The sequence below is a fragment of the Agelaius phoeniceus genome, chromosome 9 (assembly GCF_051311805.1).
Source record: "Agelaius phoeniceus isolate bAgePho1 chromosome 9, bAgePho1.hap1, whole genome shotgun sequence".
NCBI classification, from domain to species: domain Eukaryota; kingdom Metazoa; phylum Chordata; class Aves; order Passeriformes; family Icteridae; genus Agelaius; species Agelaius phoeniceus.
In genome coordinates this window covers 9,312,862-9,334,089 of record NC_135273.1, presented here as the reverse complement: position 1 = coordinate 9,334,089, position 21,228 = coordinate 9,312,862, and the positions used below count along the sequence as shown (strand labels likewise).

Below are 21,228 nucleotides of genomic sequence, written 5' to 3'. Positions count from 1 at the left end.
CTGCAGACTGAGTATTTCCTCCAATTACATCACTGGAAGCTACATCAGAAAGGAGAAACTGTCATTTTAAAAGCTAGCAAATAGTACTTTTGCCCAGGATGGTTGAATTGATTTTGAGTGATCAATACAACACCAGCTACAGCTCAGCAGAAGAAAACACAAAGGTGTCAGCTTTCTCAAACCTGACTATCAGAGGGAACCCATGAAAATCTCTGGAGAAATGTACATGGACCACAGCCACCTCTTGCATTTGGTGTTTAAGTGAATTCTACAATAAGTAATTAAGATCAATAATAATATAAAATTTTAATAGTAATTAAAATTAATGATCCAGCCAATTTAAAAAGTAGTATCTGGATTTTATTTGGTATTGGTTGAGTCATAGTGAAGGAAATGAAAACCCAGCTGAGTGCCTGAAACTTTTAGATCAATTGCTCTTCTCCATTCCACTGCATGAAGCTGTTACATTTCTCTGCTAGTATGAAACATGGTGAACTGAAAGAACCATCTCAGTGTTCAGATGTCACCAATAGTGTGTTGGTGCAATTTGAAGAAAACAATACCCTTTAACTGATCTGAAAATTGATCTGTTATCTGTGGGAAGTCTCAGAAAGTGACCTTTTTGGTGGCTGAATGCTAAAGAATGTGTCTTGACTAAGTGAGAAGCTTTGTTTATGGCAAACCCACTGAGACACTCAACTGGTAATCAAGTCACCAAATCACTGTCAAAAAGCCATAAAGGCCAGTGGAAATGGTGAACTGACAAGCAAGGGGGAGTTTACTACTTTAGGTGGCAAAAGAGCCTCTGACATGTGAGTCCTCTGTTCCAGAAGACATGACCTGGCACTCCAAACAATCATTCCAGCTTCCCAGAAAGCTTTTCTCATTCACAGACAAACCCATGCAGAGTTTGCTTGGACACTTCCTGCTCCAAGCTGCTTATTTCAGTGGCAAAGGAAAAGTAAGAGCAGGATAGGCAGATCAAGAGCCCTACACTGAGCTTTGCCATTCTGTGGCTCAGTTCCATTATCTGCAAAACAGAGATAATGGTACTAAGATTGTGATAAGCATTATTATGATCAGTTTACAAGCACAGCACCAGCTAATTAATGCAGCTAAGTTTGATACATGTAGCTCTCAGAGCCACATAACTCTTTACAACAAACAGATCCCTTTCACAGCAAAAGAGACTGTCTCCAAGGATGATGCTATCAGACTGCCAAAAATCACAAACTTTCAAAAATGAGGACAACACTGGTATAATGGATACAGTGTGCTGAGAAAAGTAGGTCTAAGATTGAACTAGCAGGATTATGTAGCTTGGGAAACCAAAACTGTGATTTTAATCAGCAGCTGCCACTGATAGAAGTGCAAAGGTTTGTGTTGGATTTGAGACTGCAGCTCTACAGATACTGAAAGCTTATTTCATAGGGAAAACAAATGGATCTTAACTCTTCAAAGGGTATGAATTTATGGAGAGCGTTTCAAGAACATGATTTTTACCAGTCCTTCATGTGTGCATTCCTATCTGGATCCCACAAAGCAGGTTTATAGTTCAGCTGGATCAGACCATGGAGAACTAAGGAAGCTGGAGAAGAGCTCTGTAGCTGAGGTAAGGGTAGAGGGGTTAAAGAGGGAGCAGGAGCACTCCAGGCTCCCAGGGCAATACAGATTGCAAGTCTGAGGAAAGGTTTCCGGGCTTGGGAATATGAGGCCCTTCCAAGCTACATGGCAATCAAGTCCTTTATTGTAATTCAGCATTCCTCCTGCTTCTGAAATTTCTTTATCAGTTTGCCCCTTCATTTGTCTTTGTTTTGCTTTTTTCTTCCTTTACCATATTTTTAAAATGAACAGCATACATTTAGGATCAGTTTCTGAGCAATCAGTGGAATTGCCACTGAGGGACCCCAGAGGATAAATTTGCTTTTAGTATACTTTTTATGTTTCACTGCACTGCAGTCCTGTTTTTGTCAGGTTTTCAGTAGCAAAGCATGCAGGCTGGGTGAGCAGCATTATTTATGGCCAACACACATGGCCAGGAATGAGGCAGAAGATCAGACATCTGCTGCAGACTCTTAAAAGTTGTGGTGACGTAGCCCAGCCCAAAATGAGAAGCAGCATATTTCAGCAACCTTCCCAGCACCAGTGGGATAATGCCCAGAAAACAGAGCATTACTGGACCAAGAAGAGAATGGTCACTGTGTCAGAGCCAGCTGCCAAACTGAGAAGATTAAACAAATGAATGACACAAAGAGTCCATTCTTCCTTTTTTGTCACCTTCCTCTTAAAATCCTCCCCCACACTGAGGTGAGATCCTCACCCACACTGCCAAGAGATCAGGACCTGTTGTTGAGATAACAAGAACTAAAAGGTTTACAAGATGTTATACAGGATGGCATGATTGAGATCCAAAAAAGCACTTAGGTACCTCAGAAGCCATTCAGGCCACATTCAGGTGATTACAGAATGCTATTCCACAGCAGTAACCAGCCATTACAAAATACTTAATCCCTGTGTTCTCAGCAGAAAATCCCTGCAGTTCTGCTCTGGCAGATCCCAGATGGGACAGCAGCTCTGGACACAGTGGAGCCCAGCAGCCACAGCCACACCCTCTTCAAAGAACAGCTGGAGCAGACTGGTGGTCAGAGCCCTCGCCCAGGATTACAGGAAACCCAATTCTTGCTTGTTGAGATCAAAGCTATCTTTCCCCAGAAGTGCTCCAGCTTCTGCCTTGAAGCTGTCCTTGGGCACTCAGTGAGTAATTGGAGGGTGCTGGAGCAGGCTCAGGCATGTGTGCTGCTGACTTTGCAAGGCTGCTCAGGCTCCCAAGGCGAGCAAAAATGAATGCCAAGCCAACCAGAGCAGTGTGTCTGGCTGGTCTCCACTCAGCTGCCCACACACAGACATCCAGTGTCATTTAAGATGTCCTGACTATCCTTGGCTTCCAGTTCCTGCTCCAAAAGTGCCTGAGTGTCCCAGAGGTCCTGTGTCACGGGATATCTTGGGCACCTTACAGATATCTGTGCAGATATCTTGGCCACCTTACAGCAGTTGCTAATGCAACACATGCCTCATTTAGACAAATTAATTAAGTACATAGCAAGTTTAGGCATCTCCAACTAGAGGCAGTCCAAGGACTGAGGTCTCACATGACTGGTGTTAGTCATCAGTTCTGGGCTCGCATGACCTGTTTTACATGTCTCATACATTCATTAAATCAAGCACCATGTCTTTATTAAACCAACCTCCAAAGTCTTATCCTTCATAACTAGCTACTCCAAGACATCTCCTAAAAAATTAGAACAAATAAAGCACTTACCCACACAAAGGCTTCAAGGAAACTCAGCTGCAAACTGATGTTCTGTTCCAACAGCAGCAAACTGCAAAACAGGCAGGAATTTTCTGGAGAAGCATCCAAAAAACATTAAATATGCTGGCAAAGCTAAACAGCAATAGAATCAGGCATTCAAATGAGCATGAAATATGATTATTGACTTCAGCCACGATTTTGTGTTCAGCAAGATTTGCTGTTGTAAATATCTGTTTTGAACAGCAGAATTATCAAGGCTTCTTCAGCTGAGAGACTGTCCTCTCTCACACCCCACGAGTGCATGTACCAGCAGCAGCACTGTCTCACCAAGCTCATGGCTGCAGGTGATTGCTGAAAAATTATGATTCAGTGTTGCGTAGTTACACAGACAGACAGCTAACACATGAGTAAGTCAAGAGCAGAACACTGTCTCTTCCAGTGGCCTGAACATCCATCTCTGGTTTTTATGTGACTTTTCCACAAGGACAGTTTCCTCTAATCTCCCCTTCTTCTGATAGGTCTTGTGCCAGTTACTGAAGAATATCAGCCACTTGGAGACTTGGGGTGCAGGAGATCTGTGTGTCCCAGGCTCTCTGTACGTTCATGCATTGCGCAATAATCTGCTCACAGGGCTAAAACATTCATAGAATAGAACTGTAGAATCATTTAGGTTGGAAAAAGCTCTTGAGGTCCAACTGTGCTAACTGCCAAGACCACCACTAAGCATGTCCTTTAGTGCCACATCTGCATGTACCTCCAGGGATGGTGACTCAGTCATGTGCTGAAGTGAGTGACCAGCCACATGCCATGAGTAATAAACTACTGGAAAGGTATTTACACTGTAAAAGGCAAAACAATCCTAAATCCCTAAGGTATTTATGACTTGAGGGAATAAGTCTACACAGCACAGCTCAATCAGGCTTCAGAAAAATTTGATTGTACTAACACAGTGCTGCACTTCCAAGAGGATCCACTCAGATCAGGCCAAATATAAATACAGCTGCTATGCTTCCAGACCCAGCATGGATGTCTGCTATGCCTGTGGGATAAGTACACCTCTTATCTTAGACAAAACTGAGTATGCCAGGTTTTGGTATGTGGAAACACCATCATTTATATACATTGCAGCCTCTAGATGAGTGTCAGCTGATCTGCCTTGCCCTGTGTCCATTGATCCTCATTATCCCATGTCCTTCCATATATCTGAGGCACTCTTCAGGTTTATTGTTTTGTCCAAAACCAATGAAAACTGGATGTTGCTATATCCCTTGCAGGTTCAAACAGCAGAACCTGATTTGCTTCATGTAAGAGTCAGACAGTTGATACTCACACAGCTTTCCATGACAATGTGAGGAACAAGGCTGGAGACACAAGCTGCCCTTGTAGGTGGAATCCACAATAAGGCCTTCATTTGCTCTTGGTTGAAATCTGTACAAATACTTAGGTTGCTGAGATTATTCAATGGTCTTGGAAAGACTCAGGGAACTGCAACAATCCTCAATGGTCTGCTTTGCAAGTTAATGGCTTTCCTTTTTCAGTGTGAGCATTTACTGAGAGAAACATAACCCTTCCCCAAGCCTTTACCTCTGATCAGTGCAGGTATCAAATGCTGGTTGGCTTAGGTACATTCTGTGCTTGTTTCTCATGCAAATGCAAACTACTATACACCAGCTGGCACCACGGCCAAATTTGTTTCATGGTTTTCATTCTGTTTTCTACCTTTTGCCCAAAAGGAGTATTATGTACATGGAGATAAGTTTTCTGTGAGAAGATAGTGAGATATTTATTTTCTCATACAAATTATGGGATTAGATCCATTTTGGAGTAATTCCACTGAAACATGTACTGTTATACCAATGATAATTTAATTAGAGTATTTGCTAAAAATTATCAGTAAAAAGCTAATCTGTGTTTTAAGTGCTTTGTTAATATTATGGTGAGGTGGACCACTTACATAATTTTTAGCAAGGCATTTACACTATGCCTAATCAAGGTTAGCCAAATATCTTATGCTCCAAATCAGCCCTGTGTGTGCAGGCCTGATAGGCCAAGTCCAACCTCAGGACTGAATCTGATTCTTTGAGTTTGAAGAATTAGCTTGTACACAGCCATGAGTCCTTTCTCATGCCCAAGTCACAAGCCCTCTTCTGCAAGTGTCCCCTTGTTTCTGGGCTAAATATTCTTGTCAACAGGGTTGATCATAAAGTCTCACCAGAAACCCTGGTTTCTTCTTCCAGACCAAATACACCCTCAGACAGAAAGACAAAAAATAGTGCATGTTGACACAGTGTATTATTTAGATTTAGCCTTAGGAAATCATAATTAGGCCTGAATCCCTGCAGGATTGGGGTGAGGCTAGAAAATAGACACCTAGAGTTAAATCTTCCTTGCTTTAGGATTTCTGATGAGGATAATCTCTAGTTAGAGAGATCAATAATTAGAAATGATAGATGAGCTTTGCTTCTTGTTCAGTGGATTGTTCTTTAATTCAATTAAAATAACAACAAATCCTGCCCAGAGGATTTTATCCATGTGTCCATCTTTAAGTAATCTCATTTAAATCAGAATGTGGTGGCTTGCAGGCTCACAAGAGCAGTAAGAGCAACTCCTTACAAAGCTTCAATCTTGGTTCAGACTTGATATTTGAAATTGAGCATCAACATGGCTTTTCAGCCTTTTAGGGCTTTGGATCAGCTTTTCAACCTTTGTTTAGGGCTTTGGATCAGTTTGCCAGACGAAGTCACCCTGATCACTTAATTCTTCATGTCACTGCATGACCATCGCCGAGCGGCCCTCACAATGCAGGTGCACCCATGGCCTTGCTTTGCTCAGATCTTCTGGCTTGAGACTTCTTGTAGTGAATGCTGTCCTCACTCACAGGCCAGCTAAAAACTCCTTGTTGAGCATTTCAGGTTTAGGTCAGGGCCACCGTGCTCTTCCATTCCACTATCTCCTTCAAAAACTCCAGACTGTTGACAACTGGTACAGCTTTATTACTGTGCCACCCTGTTTGCCAAACACTGCATGAGAGAAGGCAGATCCACACCAAAGTCCTGCCATGGATGGGGCAGAACAAGGTTCTGCACAAGAGGAGCTACCAGACCATCTGTGAGGAGCCCCACAGGTGTTTAGTGACTCAAGACAGGTATTGGAGGTGGTTCAACAGCACATGGGACTGGGTAGGGCTTGGGACACAGTGCCCAAAGCTGAGCCTGGGCCAGTTCCCATGGCAAGACTGTTTAAAGCCCATATTCTGTATAAAATAGCAGTAGTGCACCCACTATTTCTGGGCCTTTCACTATAAACTGACACAAACAGGATGTAATGGGGCACCAGAAAATCCCACCAGCTAGACAAGACTTTCACAGGCAACTTCATGACTGGTGGTCATACAAAGAGTAAATTTGTTTCAGTTTTCTGTACAATGGTAAATTTTATACAATCTACAGTTTAATATTCAATGTATATTACACAGTCTTATGTGCATTTAGTATTATGTAGCATAATGCTAAGGTTTATAGAAGAGCCTGCCTAAACTCAGATTACCTGCCTGTGAGCTTTTAGGAAAAAAATAAGTAAAAAAAACAACTCCAAAGGTAGTATATGATCTGTTGTCACTACTTTTGTTCATTTGTATGGCACAAAAGCTTGACATTCTCAATAAGCCATGTAAGACAAGCAGCTAATTCATATAAATAAGTTTTCACTGAATTCTAGAAGGCAGCTGTACCTTCACCTCTCCAGAAATTTTACATCTTCCTAATAAACTCACAAACCAAAAAGTTTTGTACCTTCAGCAGGTTTCTGTTCACTTGTTTGCAAGATCAGTAAAAGAACACTGTAAAAAGATTTGTAAAAATCAAATAGCAGCAATGCAGACTCATCTAGGGGAAGAGAACTGCTTTTCTATAACTCTTTTTTTCCTCTCACAGTGGACAATACTGGCAGGTTGAGATTTAACCAGAGATGGGCTCCTTTTACAAGATTGCTTATATAAAGCGAAGATAACACCACCTGGGTTCATTTGAAAGAGGACATCTTGGAAAGAGCTGACAGCGCTGCTTTTGGAATAAGACTGGAATGAAAATCTGAAATAATTGGCTCCTTCCTGTCTCGTAGGTATAACCCTTAATTTCTTGTAGAATGCATGGGATGATAATTAGAAGGAATTGTCACTGCTATGCACTTTAAGACCCTTTTATAAACTCATATATATTTATATATTTTTAAAATAGAGGCTGAGTGAAAATGTTGAAATTGATTGGTTTTGTTAGAATTACTGAAATGGAATGATTTTTTTTTCCTGTAAATGATATTTCTTACTTCTGACTTAGTCTGCTTAGTGATGTGTGTATGAGGGCTGATAATGAAGAGTGTCTTCAAAGGGAAATTATGAGAACTGCAGTCCCAATCCCACAGGCTGTATATGTTTTTCCCCTGTGGGAAACAACTTTCAGGTTGGAGGCCTGAAATGTAAATGTAAATAACTTCTATGGATGTTTTCCTCAAAAAACATGAAACTCAATGAAACTCAACATTTAGCAGCAAAAGAGAAAATGCATAATTCACCAAAACTGAGCTATCTTAAGTTTATATGCATCAGAATACCAATCACCACAGAGAATACTTTCAGCACTAAATTTTAAGCATGTTATATATGTTCTTGTGTCATATTTCTTCTTGTAATTTCTATTTTCTCTTTTTTTCAAATCCCACTTTTTCAGTTTCATTTGGTTATATTAACACTTTAGGTTTAGACTATTTGCAAGAAATCAAACTAGAATAATTAAAAGCCACCACTAAACTGAAATAGTGAAATTGTCACAATAGTGACCCAGTTATAGCAATGGTCTTTGAAAGATTTACCCTATATTTGCAATTAGATTGGGTGACAGGATATCAGTAATGTTATTTTTTCTCTCTGCAAAAATTACGTTTTAACAGTAGCTACTACAAGCTCAGGACTGCAGACAATTATTTGTTTTTATTTCCACTTTTAAAGACATTTTCAGCTTTTATTTCCTGTGTCCTCAGATCATTGCAAGAAATGGTGACTCTTGCTATTTATCTGCTGGTCATCTTGGCTCGAGCTCTTGCAGGGCCTTGCACTCCAAATAAAGCAGGTAAAATAACTTAAATCTCCTAAGATCTTCTCCTGTAATTAAGATGCCACGGGGTTTTTTCATTCAAAATCAAAAGGTTTTCCTTCAGAAAGTTAAACTGTGGATTCTGTAGAGCTAATCCCTAAATTTCTTTTAATGACCTGTTTTGAGCTAGCACAGTAAAGAATGTTCCATACAAGTCCTAACCCCACCAAGAATTAGGCATGTATCTAATTCTGTGTAATAACCATAGTGCAAGAGAGTTAATCACAAAAGCATAAAGTAGCAAAGGGAACAAAAACAATTAGAAATTTTCTGTAATAGTACAGGCTAGATGTAGCAGATCTTTGCTGCCCAAACTGGGCTGTAGTCCCACAGACTACAGTCAGATTGCCAGACTTGTAAAATAGATTTCACTACAAGTACAAAATGTGCTCTAGAAATGTGTTGGAATATGCCACAATTTAGTGTTTGCTTCTTAGTGCATGACTGCTGTCAGGTTGCTGTCAGTCATTTCATGGTATATCTAAAGTATTTGGCCTTCTAGCCATTTATTTCAGTACCTTTATTTGCACAAGCGCTTTCTCTTAACTACAGAAATTTTCATAGCTCTAAGATGCCAGTTTTAAATCTGAGCATTAACACAAGCAGAATCAGCTTGCATGTGCTGAAGGTTTGTTAATCAGAAAAAGCAAATTGTTAATATCTCTACTTGACTTTCCCAGATTATTCCCTAGCAGACATGGAAAGGCTGCAAAATGAGGCTTTTAGCAGAAAAAATGAGAGTGGCAAGGGCTTTAAAAGAAGTAACTGAATAATTCCAGGGAGGGTACCTTTTTTTCTCACTCTAGTAATTGGAAGTCTTCCTCAGTTTTCAGGTCACTAATGGTTAGTCAATATTTGCCCTTAAAATTTCCATCGGATGTTCAAATTAGCTGTGCCTGTGAAAAATATCCAATTCTGCTGTCACGAAGGTATCAGTCTGTCTGTCTGTTATGATGTTCAGCATTCATGTGTGTATTAGCAATCACCATGTCTGGAAATACACAGCACTGCTGTTAACAGGGCTGGGAGTTTGGGTCATTTCCTATTGTTGTTAGCAGGCCTAGGTTCAGTTTTAGATCTTGGTTTTTGACTTGACAATTGGAAAAATTCAGTTTGTGCTGGATTTCTAGTGCCAGTCCAAGAAAAAAAAAGGCAGAATATCTATTGTGGCCAAGATTTATACACCAGTACAAAACAGTGCAGATCTACAAAACCTACCAAACAACCTCACCAGTATTATTTTTACAGAGTCAGTGGTGTTACAGAAGCCAGCTTTGCAGCATAATTTAATGAGACATTTTCAGTGCAGTCCTTTTTTACTTCAGGTTCCTCGGCAGTATCTCTGCTTTTCAATCAGCTATTCCAGAAAGATAAAAAATTTTCACAAAGTTCTGCATTGATTAGAAGGCAAAGGCTAAACTCCTCCAAAGAGGACAGAATTTAACAACCTAAAGGTCTATTTTGTGTAGCAAAAGCTGCTCTCATTAGGAGACCTTCCAGCACACACCCCTGTTCACAGAAGGTTAAGCCCAATGGAAAGTAAGTGGGTGGACCTACCTCTTTGAAAGGAAGTTACTCCTGAATAACTCCAGGTGTATCATTTTCCTTCCAGATGTAATTCTGGTGTACTGCTATCCTAAAACCATCATTACCAGAATTCCAGAGTGTCCTTATGGATGGGAGGTTAATCAGCTGGCACTTGGAGGCATTTGCTACAATGGGATCCACGATTCAGGATATTACCAATTCACAATCCCAGACCTGTCACCTAAAAACAAATCATACTGTGGCACCCAATCAGAGGTAAGACTATGAAGGTCAGCATTTCTGACTCAGGAAATGGCTGCACTCACTTGAGAGAGTTCTATCCTCTTCAGCTTGAAGTAAGCTTTAGGTACCAATGGAAGAAGGAGGCAAACTGCAGAGTGAAGCAGAAGGAAGAATCACACAGCTGTGCTTTTCAGTTCCAGGCAAAATGCTCACTGGCTTAGGAATATTAGTCTGCTGTTCACCTGCACCTGTGTTACACAGAACTTATGTTTAGTAAGGCATATGAATAGGCAGCACAGCATATAAAGAGCTACCAAACCATGTTTCCTTGGGGAGCCTGTTTTGACACCAGAGTCTTCATGTTTCAAAGTTTATTCCTGATGCCTCAAGGACTCAGTACTGCCCATATTTCTCTGTCTCACCATCCACAGTTCAAGAATCCCGTGTATCACTTCTATAACTCCATCGTCTCCAATGACTCCTCAGTGATTGTGAAGAGCCAGCCTGTGAATTACTCATTCACCTGCACATACAATGCCAACTACCTGGTGAACCAGGCTGCCTTTGACCAAAGGTATATCCTCTCCTGGGAGTGTGTCTCACCCTGTCCTCATCCCCATGCCTCACTCATGCAGAATTTTGTCCTGTCCCCAGGGTGGCCACTGTCCATGTGAAGAACGGGAGCTCCGGCTCATTTGAAAGCCAGCTGAGCCTCAACTTCTACTCTGTAAGTGCTCTTTGCCACTCACACCTTTACCTTCACCTTCACCTTTACCTTACAAGGGCTTCAGCCAAAGGGCTGGAAAAAACAGGGCTGCTGCTCCTGACTTTTATGTGTCATGGAGCACATTACTAGCCTGGAACAGATAATTGCAGTGAGATTAGCAGGGGTTCTTGTTTCTGCTGATTAACAGGGATACACTTAAAGTGAACAGAGCAGACTCATGCCAAGTGTTCTTTTAATCCCTCAGAATCAGACATGTTTTCTATTGTATTTTTCTGTTTTTTCTGCTGAGAGGTACATTTCTAACCTGCTGACAGGTTTTATAAGAAAAATGAAAACTTGTGTGTAGTCCCACTGCAAGATCAGCATGAATCTGCACATACTCCTGGCCTTGCATGGCCTCTATAGACACAGCAAAGCTCCCTGCATTTCTCTTGCAGCTTTCTCCCTGATCCTCTCACCTGACAGATATTTCATATACCCCACAGATCTTTAGGTCATGCTGGACTTTTGTTGCCAACAAAATATTGTCCCTTGATATCAGGCAGATCTTTTGGAGCATCCCTCTCCTCTCTGTAGCTCCACTGCACTGCTGGAACAGCCAGCTCCTAATCCTGGAATCTTTTCTCCACAAAAGCACAGTCAAAAGCTCCAAAACAGCCTTTCTATTTTAGCACAGCTAGAAAAAGCACAACTAAGAACATACTGTGTTAAAATTATAGGCCAGGTAAAAGGAGTATTTACCACTAGGTAAGTTAGGACTAAACCTGATATTCTTTTTACAGTTCTGGTGCTAGCTTTGTTACCATCTTACCCAACAAGAAGCATTGGGATTTAAAGTAGGCATTTCACTGTATTTGTAACAAAACCTTTTCACCTGAGCACCACACTGCTCCATGTTCAGCAGACTGGCTTTTTTCTTGTGATTTCTGCTTGTCTTCCTTCCTTTTCTCCAACACGTGGCCATGTCCCAACTCCATTCCCATTCTATACACTCACCTTCACTCTCACACCCACCAGCTTCCCCCACCACCAGAAGCAGCAGCAGCAAGCTTGCTTCCCACCCATGCTCTGTGGGAATACATGCAATACATGCTACAACCCCAACAGCATCAAGTTTTCTCACTGATCATCATTATACACCAAATATTAATAAAAATATTTTTAAACATCATCTTGGGTTTGCAATAGTCCTACTAGCAGTGTAGAGTTTGGAGGTTGCAGGTTATAAGAACCCAGATTTTCTGGGGCCCATCTCTGCAGTGGTGTCTGAAGTTGAATCATGCCTTGCTTTGCATGTTACAAGTAATGTATGATGCCTTTGCCTTTGTCTTTCAAAGAATGCCAAGTTCTCAAGTATAAAGGAAGCCCCCTTTGTGGTTGAAACATCAGAAATTGGTTCTGACATATTTGCTGGAGTGGAAGCCAAGGGCTTAAGTGACAGGTAGGCAAAGGAAGGGGGAATGAGTGATAAATTGGCAATTGGGACATTCCTTGCTAATCTGGGGTTTGTATCTCCCCAGGTTTAAAGTTGTTCTCAACAACTGCTGGGCAACTCCCTCCTCAGAGTATTTCTACCAGATCCACTGGCCTTTGATCACCAAGGGGTAGGTGCTGGTGGGACCTTGGGGAGCCCCTCTACTCAGCCCAGCCCTGAGGATGACTGCGAAGCTGGTTGTGGGGTATAAGGGAGCAAAGGAAAAGCTGGCCCACAGCAGGGCAAATGCTTTCATCAGATGTCACCTCAGAGATGTCTCACTGAGGCCACGGGGGCTCTGACACTGCTTCTCCACACACAACACAGGTGTGCCACGGACTACTCCATCCTAGTGCACGAGAACGGGAAAACGAACCGGGCCACGTTCCAGTTCAACGCCTTCCGCTTCCGCAACATCCCCAAGCTGTCCAAGGTCTGGCTGCACTGCGAGACGCACGTCTGCGACAGCGAGAAGTTCTCCTGCCCCGTGGTAAGAGAAACACACGGTGCCACCTTCAGACAGAGGATGGCCAGCCCTCCCCGAGGGTGTGCAGGCGCAGAGCCAGCGCCAGGGCTCGCAGCAGATGGAGGCAGGCACTGGGTGAGCCCAGCTGTGCAGCCCAACCCCTGTCATGTCACAGGCAATATTGGGAAACTTGTTTAAATGTATTGAGAAATAAGGTAGCCATTAAAAACTCAGCTCCTGTCGATATCCCAGACTGCAGTCCTGTCTGACAAACAGCTACAGTTAAACACAAGCCTAGAAAAAAGGAGAAAGTTGAGCTTTTTCCATTTTACCAAGTATCTTGGTGCTAAGAGCACCCTGGGGGCAGTGGGAGTCCCAAAGCTCCCAGTCCCCCTTCCCAAGGAAAGTCCTCCCTGCCATGCTGCAGTAAGTTATTGCTCTTGCAGACATCCTACTCTGCATAAAATACATAAATTGTCTCTGGAGCAGGAACTGAGGTAGAAGAGTGGATTCTTGTGTCCTTAGATGGGAGTATGGTGAGGGTGCTATACAGGCATATAATTTAACAAGGGCAGGTGCCCATAAAATGTCTTTCTTTAAAGACTTCTCTCTCCACCCTTGACCATGTCAGAGCTTTGCCATTCTTTCTCTCATGCAATGAAATAGAATTTTATTTAACCTAAAATGAAAGCACAAAATACTCCTTGGCCAACATGCTGTCATTTCAACAACAAATGTTTCTTGCTGGAGAAGAGAAAACATTACGCCTCCTGGTGAGCCCAATTTTTCATTCTAACCCCTTTCTCACTCCAAGAGCAAATTAAGGCAGCATTTTGCAATATACAGCCTCAGTGCTAAGCAGGAGGAAGTGACTTGTGAAAAATTTGCATGTCTGACAAAAGCACATTGTTAGAAATTCTAAGATTCAAAAGCAACAGAAAAAACTCTACAATTTTGTAGATTTTTAAGATTTCTTCAACTTTTTATCCAGCCACAGATCAGAGTTAAAAAAAACCCACAAACCCATTACTTCATATGTGCCTTTCTGGCAGTACTGTCAAACACCTACATCATCCTTTCAGGCACTGTGTGGAATTCCCACCTCACCCTCCAGTGCAGGATAATTGCTCAATCAGGCAACATCCCTCGAGTCCAGTTCCCACTCAAAAATGCAGCTGGGGGTCTCCTGCAATTAAGGTTGAACCAAGCCGGTGGCCTGTGCTTACAAGCAACTCATAACCAGAATTACTGCATGCTGAGTTTGTAACAAAAATGCCCCCAGCTGGGGATCTGCAAAGGTCAGGAGATGCACAAGGACCTTTAATCTGCAGAGCACTGCCTCCAATACAGACCTTGTCAGCTGTGACAGGCATCATTAGTGCTGGACATGAGCTGATCAATTTGGAAAGGATTTGGTGCTTCCTGTTTCTATCCAATGGGCAACAATTATCATCAGCAATAAACAACCCAGAAGCCTTCACAGAGGTCAGGGGTTAAACAGATGGAGCTCAATTTCCCTCTTCTTGACAGGAGTTTTGTTTAAGGCAGGGTGGGAAAGGCAGCCCGCCAAAATCTTCAAAAAAATGAACTGTAAGGCTCTCTTTAAATCTCTCCTGCACTAAAATCCCCAATAAATTACACACAGAAAAAAAAAAATCCCTAGAAAATATGCAGCAATTTCCTTGGTTGGAAACATAAGAATTGTGCCTGTGGGGTTTTTTAATAATTCTTAATTGTTTTGGTATACATGGGTTTCTCTCTGCTCTCTTGAGACATGCGACAAGCGCAAGCAGCGCGCAGAACAAACCGGAGGTGTTCTGGTGGCGGAGATCACCGTGCGCAGTAAGTGCCTGGGCTCTGGGGGTGCTCCTCCCTTTGGGAAGCAATGAAGCTGGCAGATAGGAGCAAGCAGAGGGAGCCACAGCCCTCTGCCAGACCCCTTTCCCCTGGGGCAGCTGGAGTCTTGGTCCCCTCCAACTCTTGGCAGAAGAGCTCAGTGACATTCTCTTCGCTTGCCAAGTGAGTCAGGGCACCCCTTTGGCATTTATGATAAATGGCCAAACCACTGACACACAGAGCTGGCAGTGAAAGCTCTGCTCACCTGCCTGTGACCTCAGCAGCAGTTCAGACATGCTCTGACAGGTTGCACAGGAGTGGGAGAGAGGTCAGAAGCAGCAGGAAAGCTTTTCTTTACGCTGTGGGTCCGTACTTTAGCATATCCACAACACTCTCATATGTTGCAGCGATGGTTTGTGCCTATCCCTCCTGAAACGCTGATGGCACTGCCATCGGCCTTCCCCACAGCAGAGCAACGTTCCCTCCAACTGCTACCTCCTGCAGGCACCAGGGATTTCTCTCTGAGCTGGTTCATCTTTTGAAACAAGTCCTTGGAACAAACAGTGTTTTTACTAGAGCCCTTTATACTAGTTTATCAACTGTATCTGCACCAATCTGAAAGCCAATTTAAAATCACAAATACAGACACAGTGGAATTATTACAATCCATTATGTTGCACCAGTAAACCCCTATCAATGTTTGAAGGTAAAAGAACTGAGGATCCTTTTATAACTTCAAACAGTAAATCCAAGAGGAAGAAATATTCAGAATTTCAAAATGTGAAAATGTTTCCTGTACTTTTACAAAGCACACCGGTGCACTTTTCCTATTTTAATCATCATCCTGATGTAATCTTTTTCTTCCTCTTTTATACAGGCAAAGGTATCTCCAGATTTTACACACTCTCAGGTAAACAGCAAAGTATGACAATGAAAGTATCAATCCCAAATATGCATTTTGAGTGTCTTTGTCAACATAAAATCCATAGCTGAAAGAAAAAACCTGAAATATCAGTAAATTTGACAGAAGAATGAACATTTCAAAATCAGTTTTTATTTCCTAGTGTAATATACTTTGTTTTCCTTCTTTTGGTACATCCCTCACACCATTCAATAAAATCACAGCAATTACTTCCAATACAGAACAATCTCTTTCTCTAATTGTCACGCCCTCTTCCCAAAAAGGAACAATCATGTTTTACTGGGTTAACAGGGGTGTCTGAAAGCATTTCTGATTGGAAAGGCTTTGAAACACACCTTTCAAAGTCTATTTGTTAACACTAGATATGTTGACAGAGTCACATTAGGGCATGCAGTTTTATTGAATAGCGTGGGAAGAGAAGGTGAAAGGGAGCTGACAGGGAAGTACTCACATATAGCCTGTGTTTCTCTTGCAGATGTCATCTTCCACCTACTTTTTGTGATTGGATTTTCTGCTATTTCATTATAAAATGCAGCCCAGCTGTACTTCGTAACTTTCCTCGATCCTGTTTGGACCTGGACTTCTTTACTAAAGATGTTTATGTTGCAGAGGAAAAAGGAAAGCCACTAAAAATCCTTGTGCACCATTTTACCAGATAAATAAAACATTCTATGAGCTTTGTGCCTCAAATTCTGGAAAATCCCAAAGCAGATTTGCTTCTCCCAAGTCTCTGCTGGCATTTTGAACTAGTGAAGACCCTTGGGTTATGTATTCTGCCAGTGCCTCCTTGCAAAAAGCTGTGATGGCAGTAGGACTTGTTTCTGAACAGAATACAGAGATGTGCAAACTCAGCATTTTTCAGTGCCAAATTTACCTTCAGGGTCCCCCTTCCCTGCCAGTCTCAGTGTGGTACCAAACTCCCCTCCAGGCCTGGCCTTCCAAAGTCCCAGTTTGTTCTGTGAAGTCTTGCAACAAAACAAATACCAGCCTAACATGTCAAGGATGGGAGGAAAGGGCGCTTTTCATGTAGCAGTAATTAGAAGGTGCTCAGAGTTAATTACCTGACATTTCTTTCCTGATTCTCAGTGTTGTCAGTATTGATTGGTTGGATTAAGTAGAGCACACTGTAGGAGTAGGATGTCTTGCTGACTGGACAGGCTCAGTACTGGATGGTTACATGGTGTGGGTGCCTATTGAGCACATCTGAGACTGGAAAACAATATAATGAGCTTTGCACTTCCTTGAAGACATAGCCAGTGGCAGACACAGCAGGGTCCAGGTGTTAGGTCTGTACCTGAGCAACAACAGCAAGACAAAAGCAGTGGAAAGGGAAATCATGATTTATAAATAGCAGGAAATGTCAAGACACAAAGCAATTCCCCAAAAGCATAACAGTATGTTCCTTACTTCCATTAGTTACTTGAACAATATTGAAAAAAAAAACCCTTGAAAGTGTCAGAAACATCCTTAGAACTTTTCCATGAAACTTCCAGGATCCTAAATGTGAAAGAGGGAAGAATGACTACAGTTGTTACACTTCCAATTAACGAACACGGTGGGTGTACCTGTGCTTGCACACACTGAAGCAAAAGCGCATTACAGATTCTTTTACTATTGTTTGTAGAGAGGGAGCCTCCTGAATAACTCTCTGAAGGATTTTCAGCTCCCTTACAAAGCTCATTTTCAGCTCCCTGGTAAAGCTCATTTTCGGTAAAAGCTCATTGTAATGAAGATAACGCAAAGCTAGAACACGCATCCATTACACCCCAGCGGTAAAATAAGCACATTTCAGTGCATTTCCAGGGGCTCCTTTCGCTGCTCCCGGGGCAGGCTCGGTCCGTGGGTGCTGCCGGGCGCGGAGGGCGCGGGGAGCGGGCGCCGTTCCCCGCCGGGCACAGCAGAGGGCGCTGCGGGGACAGCGCCGAGCTCCGCCGGGCCCGCGGCTTCTCCGCAGGACGTTCTGATCCGGGATCATCGTCCCTCAGGCTCTGGGCCGCGTTTGCCGCATTCCCTCCCTCTCCTCCCTCTCCTTCCTCTGCTCTCCTCCCTCTCCTCTGCTCTTCTCCTCTCCTCTGCTCTTCTCTGCTCTCCTCCCTCTCCTCTGCTCTTCTCCTCTCCTCTGCTCTTCTCCGCATTCCCTCCCTCTCCTCTGCTCTCCTCCCTCTCCTCTGCTCTCCTCTTCTCTGCCCGTTGCTCCGCAGGACGTTCTGACCGGGATAGTCGCCACTGAGGCTCTGGGCCGCGTTTGCTGCATTCCTTCCCTCTCCTCTGCTCTCCTCCCACTGACACCCCGCGTTTCAGCACCTCCGAGCGGCGTTTGCCTCTTCAAATTCTTGTCCTTCTCTGAAGCTTGTTTCTTTTGCCTTGCTTTTACAATAGTCACTGCACTCCTGTCGCGGCTGTTTTGTGCAGAAAGACTTGGCAGGTTGGTTCATTCCTTTCTGGTTATGCAAGAAGTGTGGCTTTGGAACCAACCGTGCAGGATTTCAGGAGCTGTGCATGCGCCTGTGGATTCCCAGGCCGCTCCCGCCGTGCCTGTGCACACACATCTGTCCGTGTGGCACGTATCTCCTGTTCCTGTGGCACACACATCTCCTGTCCGTGTGGCACACACATCTCCTGTCCCTGTGGCACGCACATCTCCTGTGTGGCACAGACATCTCCTGTCCCTGTGGCACACGCATCTCCTGTCCCTGTGGCTCACACATCTCCTGTCCCCATGGCACACACATCTCCTGTCCCTGTGGCACACGCATCTCCTGTCCCTGTGGCACACACATCTGTTCGTGTGGCACACACATCTCCTGTCCCCATGGCACACACATCTCCTGTCCGTGTGGCACACACATCTCCTGTCCCCATGGCACACACATCTCCTGTCCCCATGGCACACACATCTCCTGTTCCTGTGGCACACACATCTCCTGTCCCTGTGGCACACACATCTCCTGTCCCCATGGCACACACATCTCCTGCCCATGTGGCTCACACATCTCCTGTCCCCACGGCACACACATCTGTGTGGCACACACATCTCCTGTCCCTGTGGCACACACATCTCCTGTCCCTGTGGCACACACATCTCCTGTCCCCGTGGCACACACATCTCCTGTCCCTGTGGCCCACACATCTCCTGTCCCTGTGGCTCACACATCTCCTGCCTGTGTGGCTCACACATCTCCTGTCCCTGTGGCACATGCCTCTCCTGTCCCTGTGGCACACACATCTCCTGTCCCTGTGGCACACACATCTCCTGTCCCCGTGGCACATGCATCTGTCCATGCTCCTGCACTGAGCAGGGCTTGGGCAGCCCTCCTGCCTGCTCTGCTCCGTATCACTGTCTCCCAACAGCCTAGAAATGGCTTATTGCCAAAAACTATCACAACACAACTGAAAAAGAGCTGCCAGGACTGTGAAAAGGTCTATCTGTTGGAGAAGACAGCAACACATGAACAGGTTTCAGCTCAAGAAGTACTGCTCCATAAGAAAGCAAATGTTGTCCATCCTAAATAGTTTGCATAAAAAAATATCCACCTTCTTTTTTCCCAACCTAGCATATGGGTTATCAGAAAATGCATCAGAAAATGCAATGATTGCTAAAGATTTTAGCACAAGATGAAGTTGGATTGACTTCATCATTTCAGATGGAGTAAAATCCAGTCTTTTCTAGTCAGGGCATGAAGATGCTTGCGTTGATCTCTGCATCTGAAAGCCAAACACAAGTCTCCCCATGGAAACATAGGGACAGGAAGATTATTTAGGGAGGATGCAGATAATCTGTTTAGAACCCAACATTTGTCTCCACAAAGATTCCAGTTGGGCTTTGTCCCAGTTCTTCCTTCCATTTGGATGAACTCTAATGAGACATGAATTTCTGCATGCTTTCCTTCCCACAGTTTGGCACTGCAATGCTGAAGCACAAGGTCACAGAGGTCATGACAAGAAGTAGGAGAGAAATGAACACACACAGGCTTCATGATGATAACAACACAGGTTGCAGCACAATGTTGCCAGTACAGTGACACACTTTACACAATATTTTCTTCATTACATAGAGGTTCACTTCTCACTTGCAAATGGTAAACAGCATTAACCTGGGTGGCCTTTATTTGACAGTCGCTGCAGATGCAAATAACAATTCAGAAGAGGTCCAATAAAAACTGCCAATGAAAGAATGAGTCAAATCTTACACAAAATGAGCAAGAATGCCACAATGCAAGCTAGTACCTTCTATTGTGGACAATCTATCCTTAGTATTCCCAAACAAGCAGTGCTGTTGGCACTGTGATTCCTGTCCTGCCGCCCCATGCTCAATAGTGAAGAAGGAGGAAGTACCAAGACTGTCAAGTCAGAATTAATTATGGTCAGTCATTAATGCCTCATGTCCTGTGCTAGGATCTCACAATTTCAAATACAAACTTTAGAATTAAACCTCAGTAGGTGTTTGCTGGGGGACATGCACACGATCCTGCTGCACAGATGCCAGGCTGGGTCTGACCTGACATGCCCACCTTGTGCAGCCCCTGCTAGGGGGAAGCACATCCCTCCTTGAAAAGCCTTTCTGTAGGGGGATCTCAGCTCTGAGATACACACACTGAGGTTAACAGTGCATGTGCTGCCAGAATTGGCAATACATTACACAATATAAACACAGGCAATGCCCCAGATCCAGATGCCATGTATAGAAACTCCCCAGTCTTAATCCTCATTTAAATACCATCTTTATCTCTTTATTCTCTAAACCCATGAGATTTTGTTTAAATGTCCAAGTCAGGGACAAGGAAAAACCCTACCTCAGAACAGTATCATGACTCACTACCTGCAAAACACATCATAGATGTACATGGTCTGTATTAGGAGTGAACCTCTCACCTCTCTGAAGATCAAGTCTTTTCAAGTTATTCCCATCCAAAGGGCAGCTCACAGGTGCAGAGGAAAAAAATAGCTACTGATGGATTGGACCCCATGGTCCTTTCATGTAGCATATCACTGCAGCCCTTCAAAGGTCAAGTTCAGTGGCTTCTGAGAAATAAATAGTAATTCTTGCAGCCTCGCAGTCAGGCACACAAGGCTAAGAAAGGTGTCCTGAGCTCTATATGAAGCCACATTGCACTGAGAAGCAGAGACCAGCCCTACTTTCCAATATATTTTTTTTAACTTTGTTGTTACAGGGAAAACCTAGAACATACCTCTTTAAAAATTATCTTAGATATGCTCTGGTTCTAATAGGTATTAGAATTTAATAGGCATATTAGAACCTATTATGTATAAGGTTCTAAGAGAAATATTGTGAGATTCCATGGTATGAAGCCCACCTGCAATGCAAACTGCTGCTCTGGAGTGCAACCAGTCTCCAGCCTTCCCAGATTGCTTTCTGGCAGCCTGTGCCTCCTCCCCTGCTAAATTTTCTCTGCATGTGATCTCATCCACATTAATACCCTCCTCTCACAGACCACCTTTCTCTGAGATTTTACACACTGTGATACAAAGCATCCACTGGAAGGGATCCTACCCTGTTGCTCTTCTGCTTGCACTCACCTGCTCCTAACAGAAAAATAACATCAGCATTTTTCTTC

General features: G+C 43.4%; 1 protein-coding gene and 1 long non-coding RNA gene across 2 annotated transcripts in view; one reads left to right on the top strand and one right to left on the bottom strand.

Annotated features, from left to right (window-relative positions):
* Positions 1-17,082, bottom strand: part of LOC143694761 (uncharacterized) — a 39,589-nt gene extending 22,507 nt beyond the window's left edge. Inside the window, exons 1-4 of the long non-coding RNA XR_013183426.1 lie at positions 16,714-17,082; positions 10,311-10,475; positions 10,015-10,225; positions 3,320-3,380 (exon numbers count right to left, since the gene is read on the bottom strand). This is a non-coding gene — a long non-coding RNA (uncharacterized LOC143694761). The remainder of the gene's footprint in view (positions 1-3,319; positions 3,381-10,014; positions 10,226-10,310; positions 10,476-16,713) is intronic.
* On the top strand, positions 8,358-16,295 carry TECTB (tectorin beta). Its single transcript, XM_054637734.2, has 10 exons — positions 8,358-8,433; positions 10,070-10,260; positions 10,659-10,801; positions 10,882-10,954; positions 12,292-12,395; positions 12,475-12,558; positions 12,756-12,918; positions 14,667-14,736; positions 15,608-15,640; positions 16,128-16,295. Exons 1-10 carry the CDS (start codon positions 8,358-8,360, stop codon positions 16,178-16,180), a joined length of 990 nt encoding a protein of 329 aa, XP_054493709.2. The 3' UTR covers positions 16,181-16,295.
* Positions 17,083-21,228: the final 4,146 nt, after the last annotated feature.

Excerpts from the sequence above, each read along its gene's own strand:
- TECTB (XM_054637734.2), top strand. The coding sequence starts at position 8,358 with ATGGTGACTCTTGCTATTTATCTGCTGGTCATCTTGGCTCGAGCTCTT. Across the intron at positions 8,434-10,069 it reads TTGCACTCCAAATAAAGCAG|ATGTAATTCTGGTGTACTGC; the intron begins GTAAAATAACTT and ends TTTTCCTTCCAG. Across the intron at positions 15,641-16,127 it reads CAGATTTTACACACTCTCAG|ATGTCATCTTCCACCTACTT; the intron begins GTAAACAGCAAA and ends TTTCTCTTGCAG.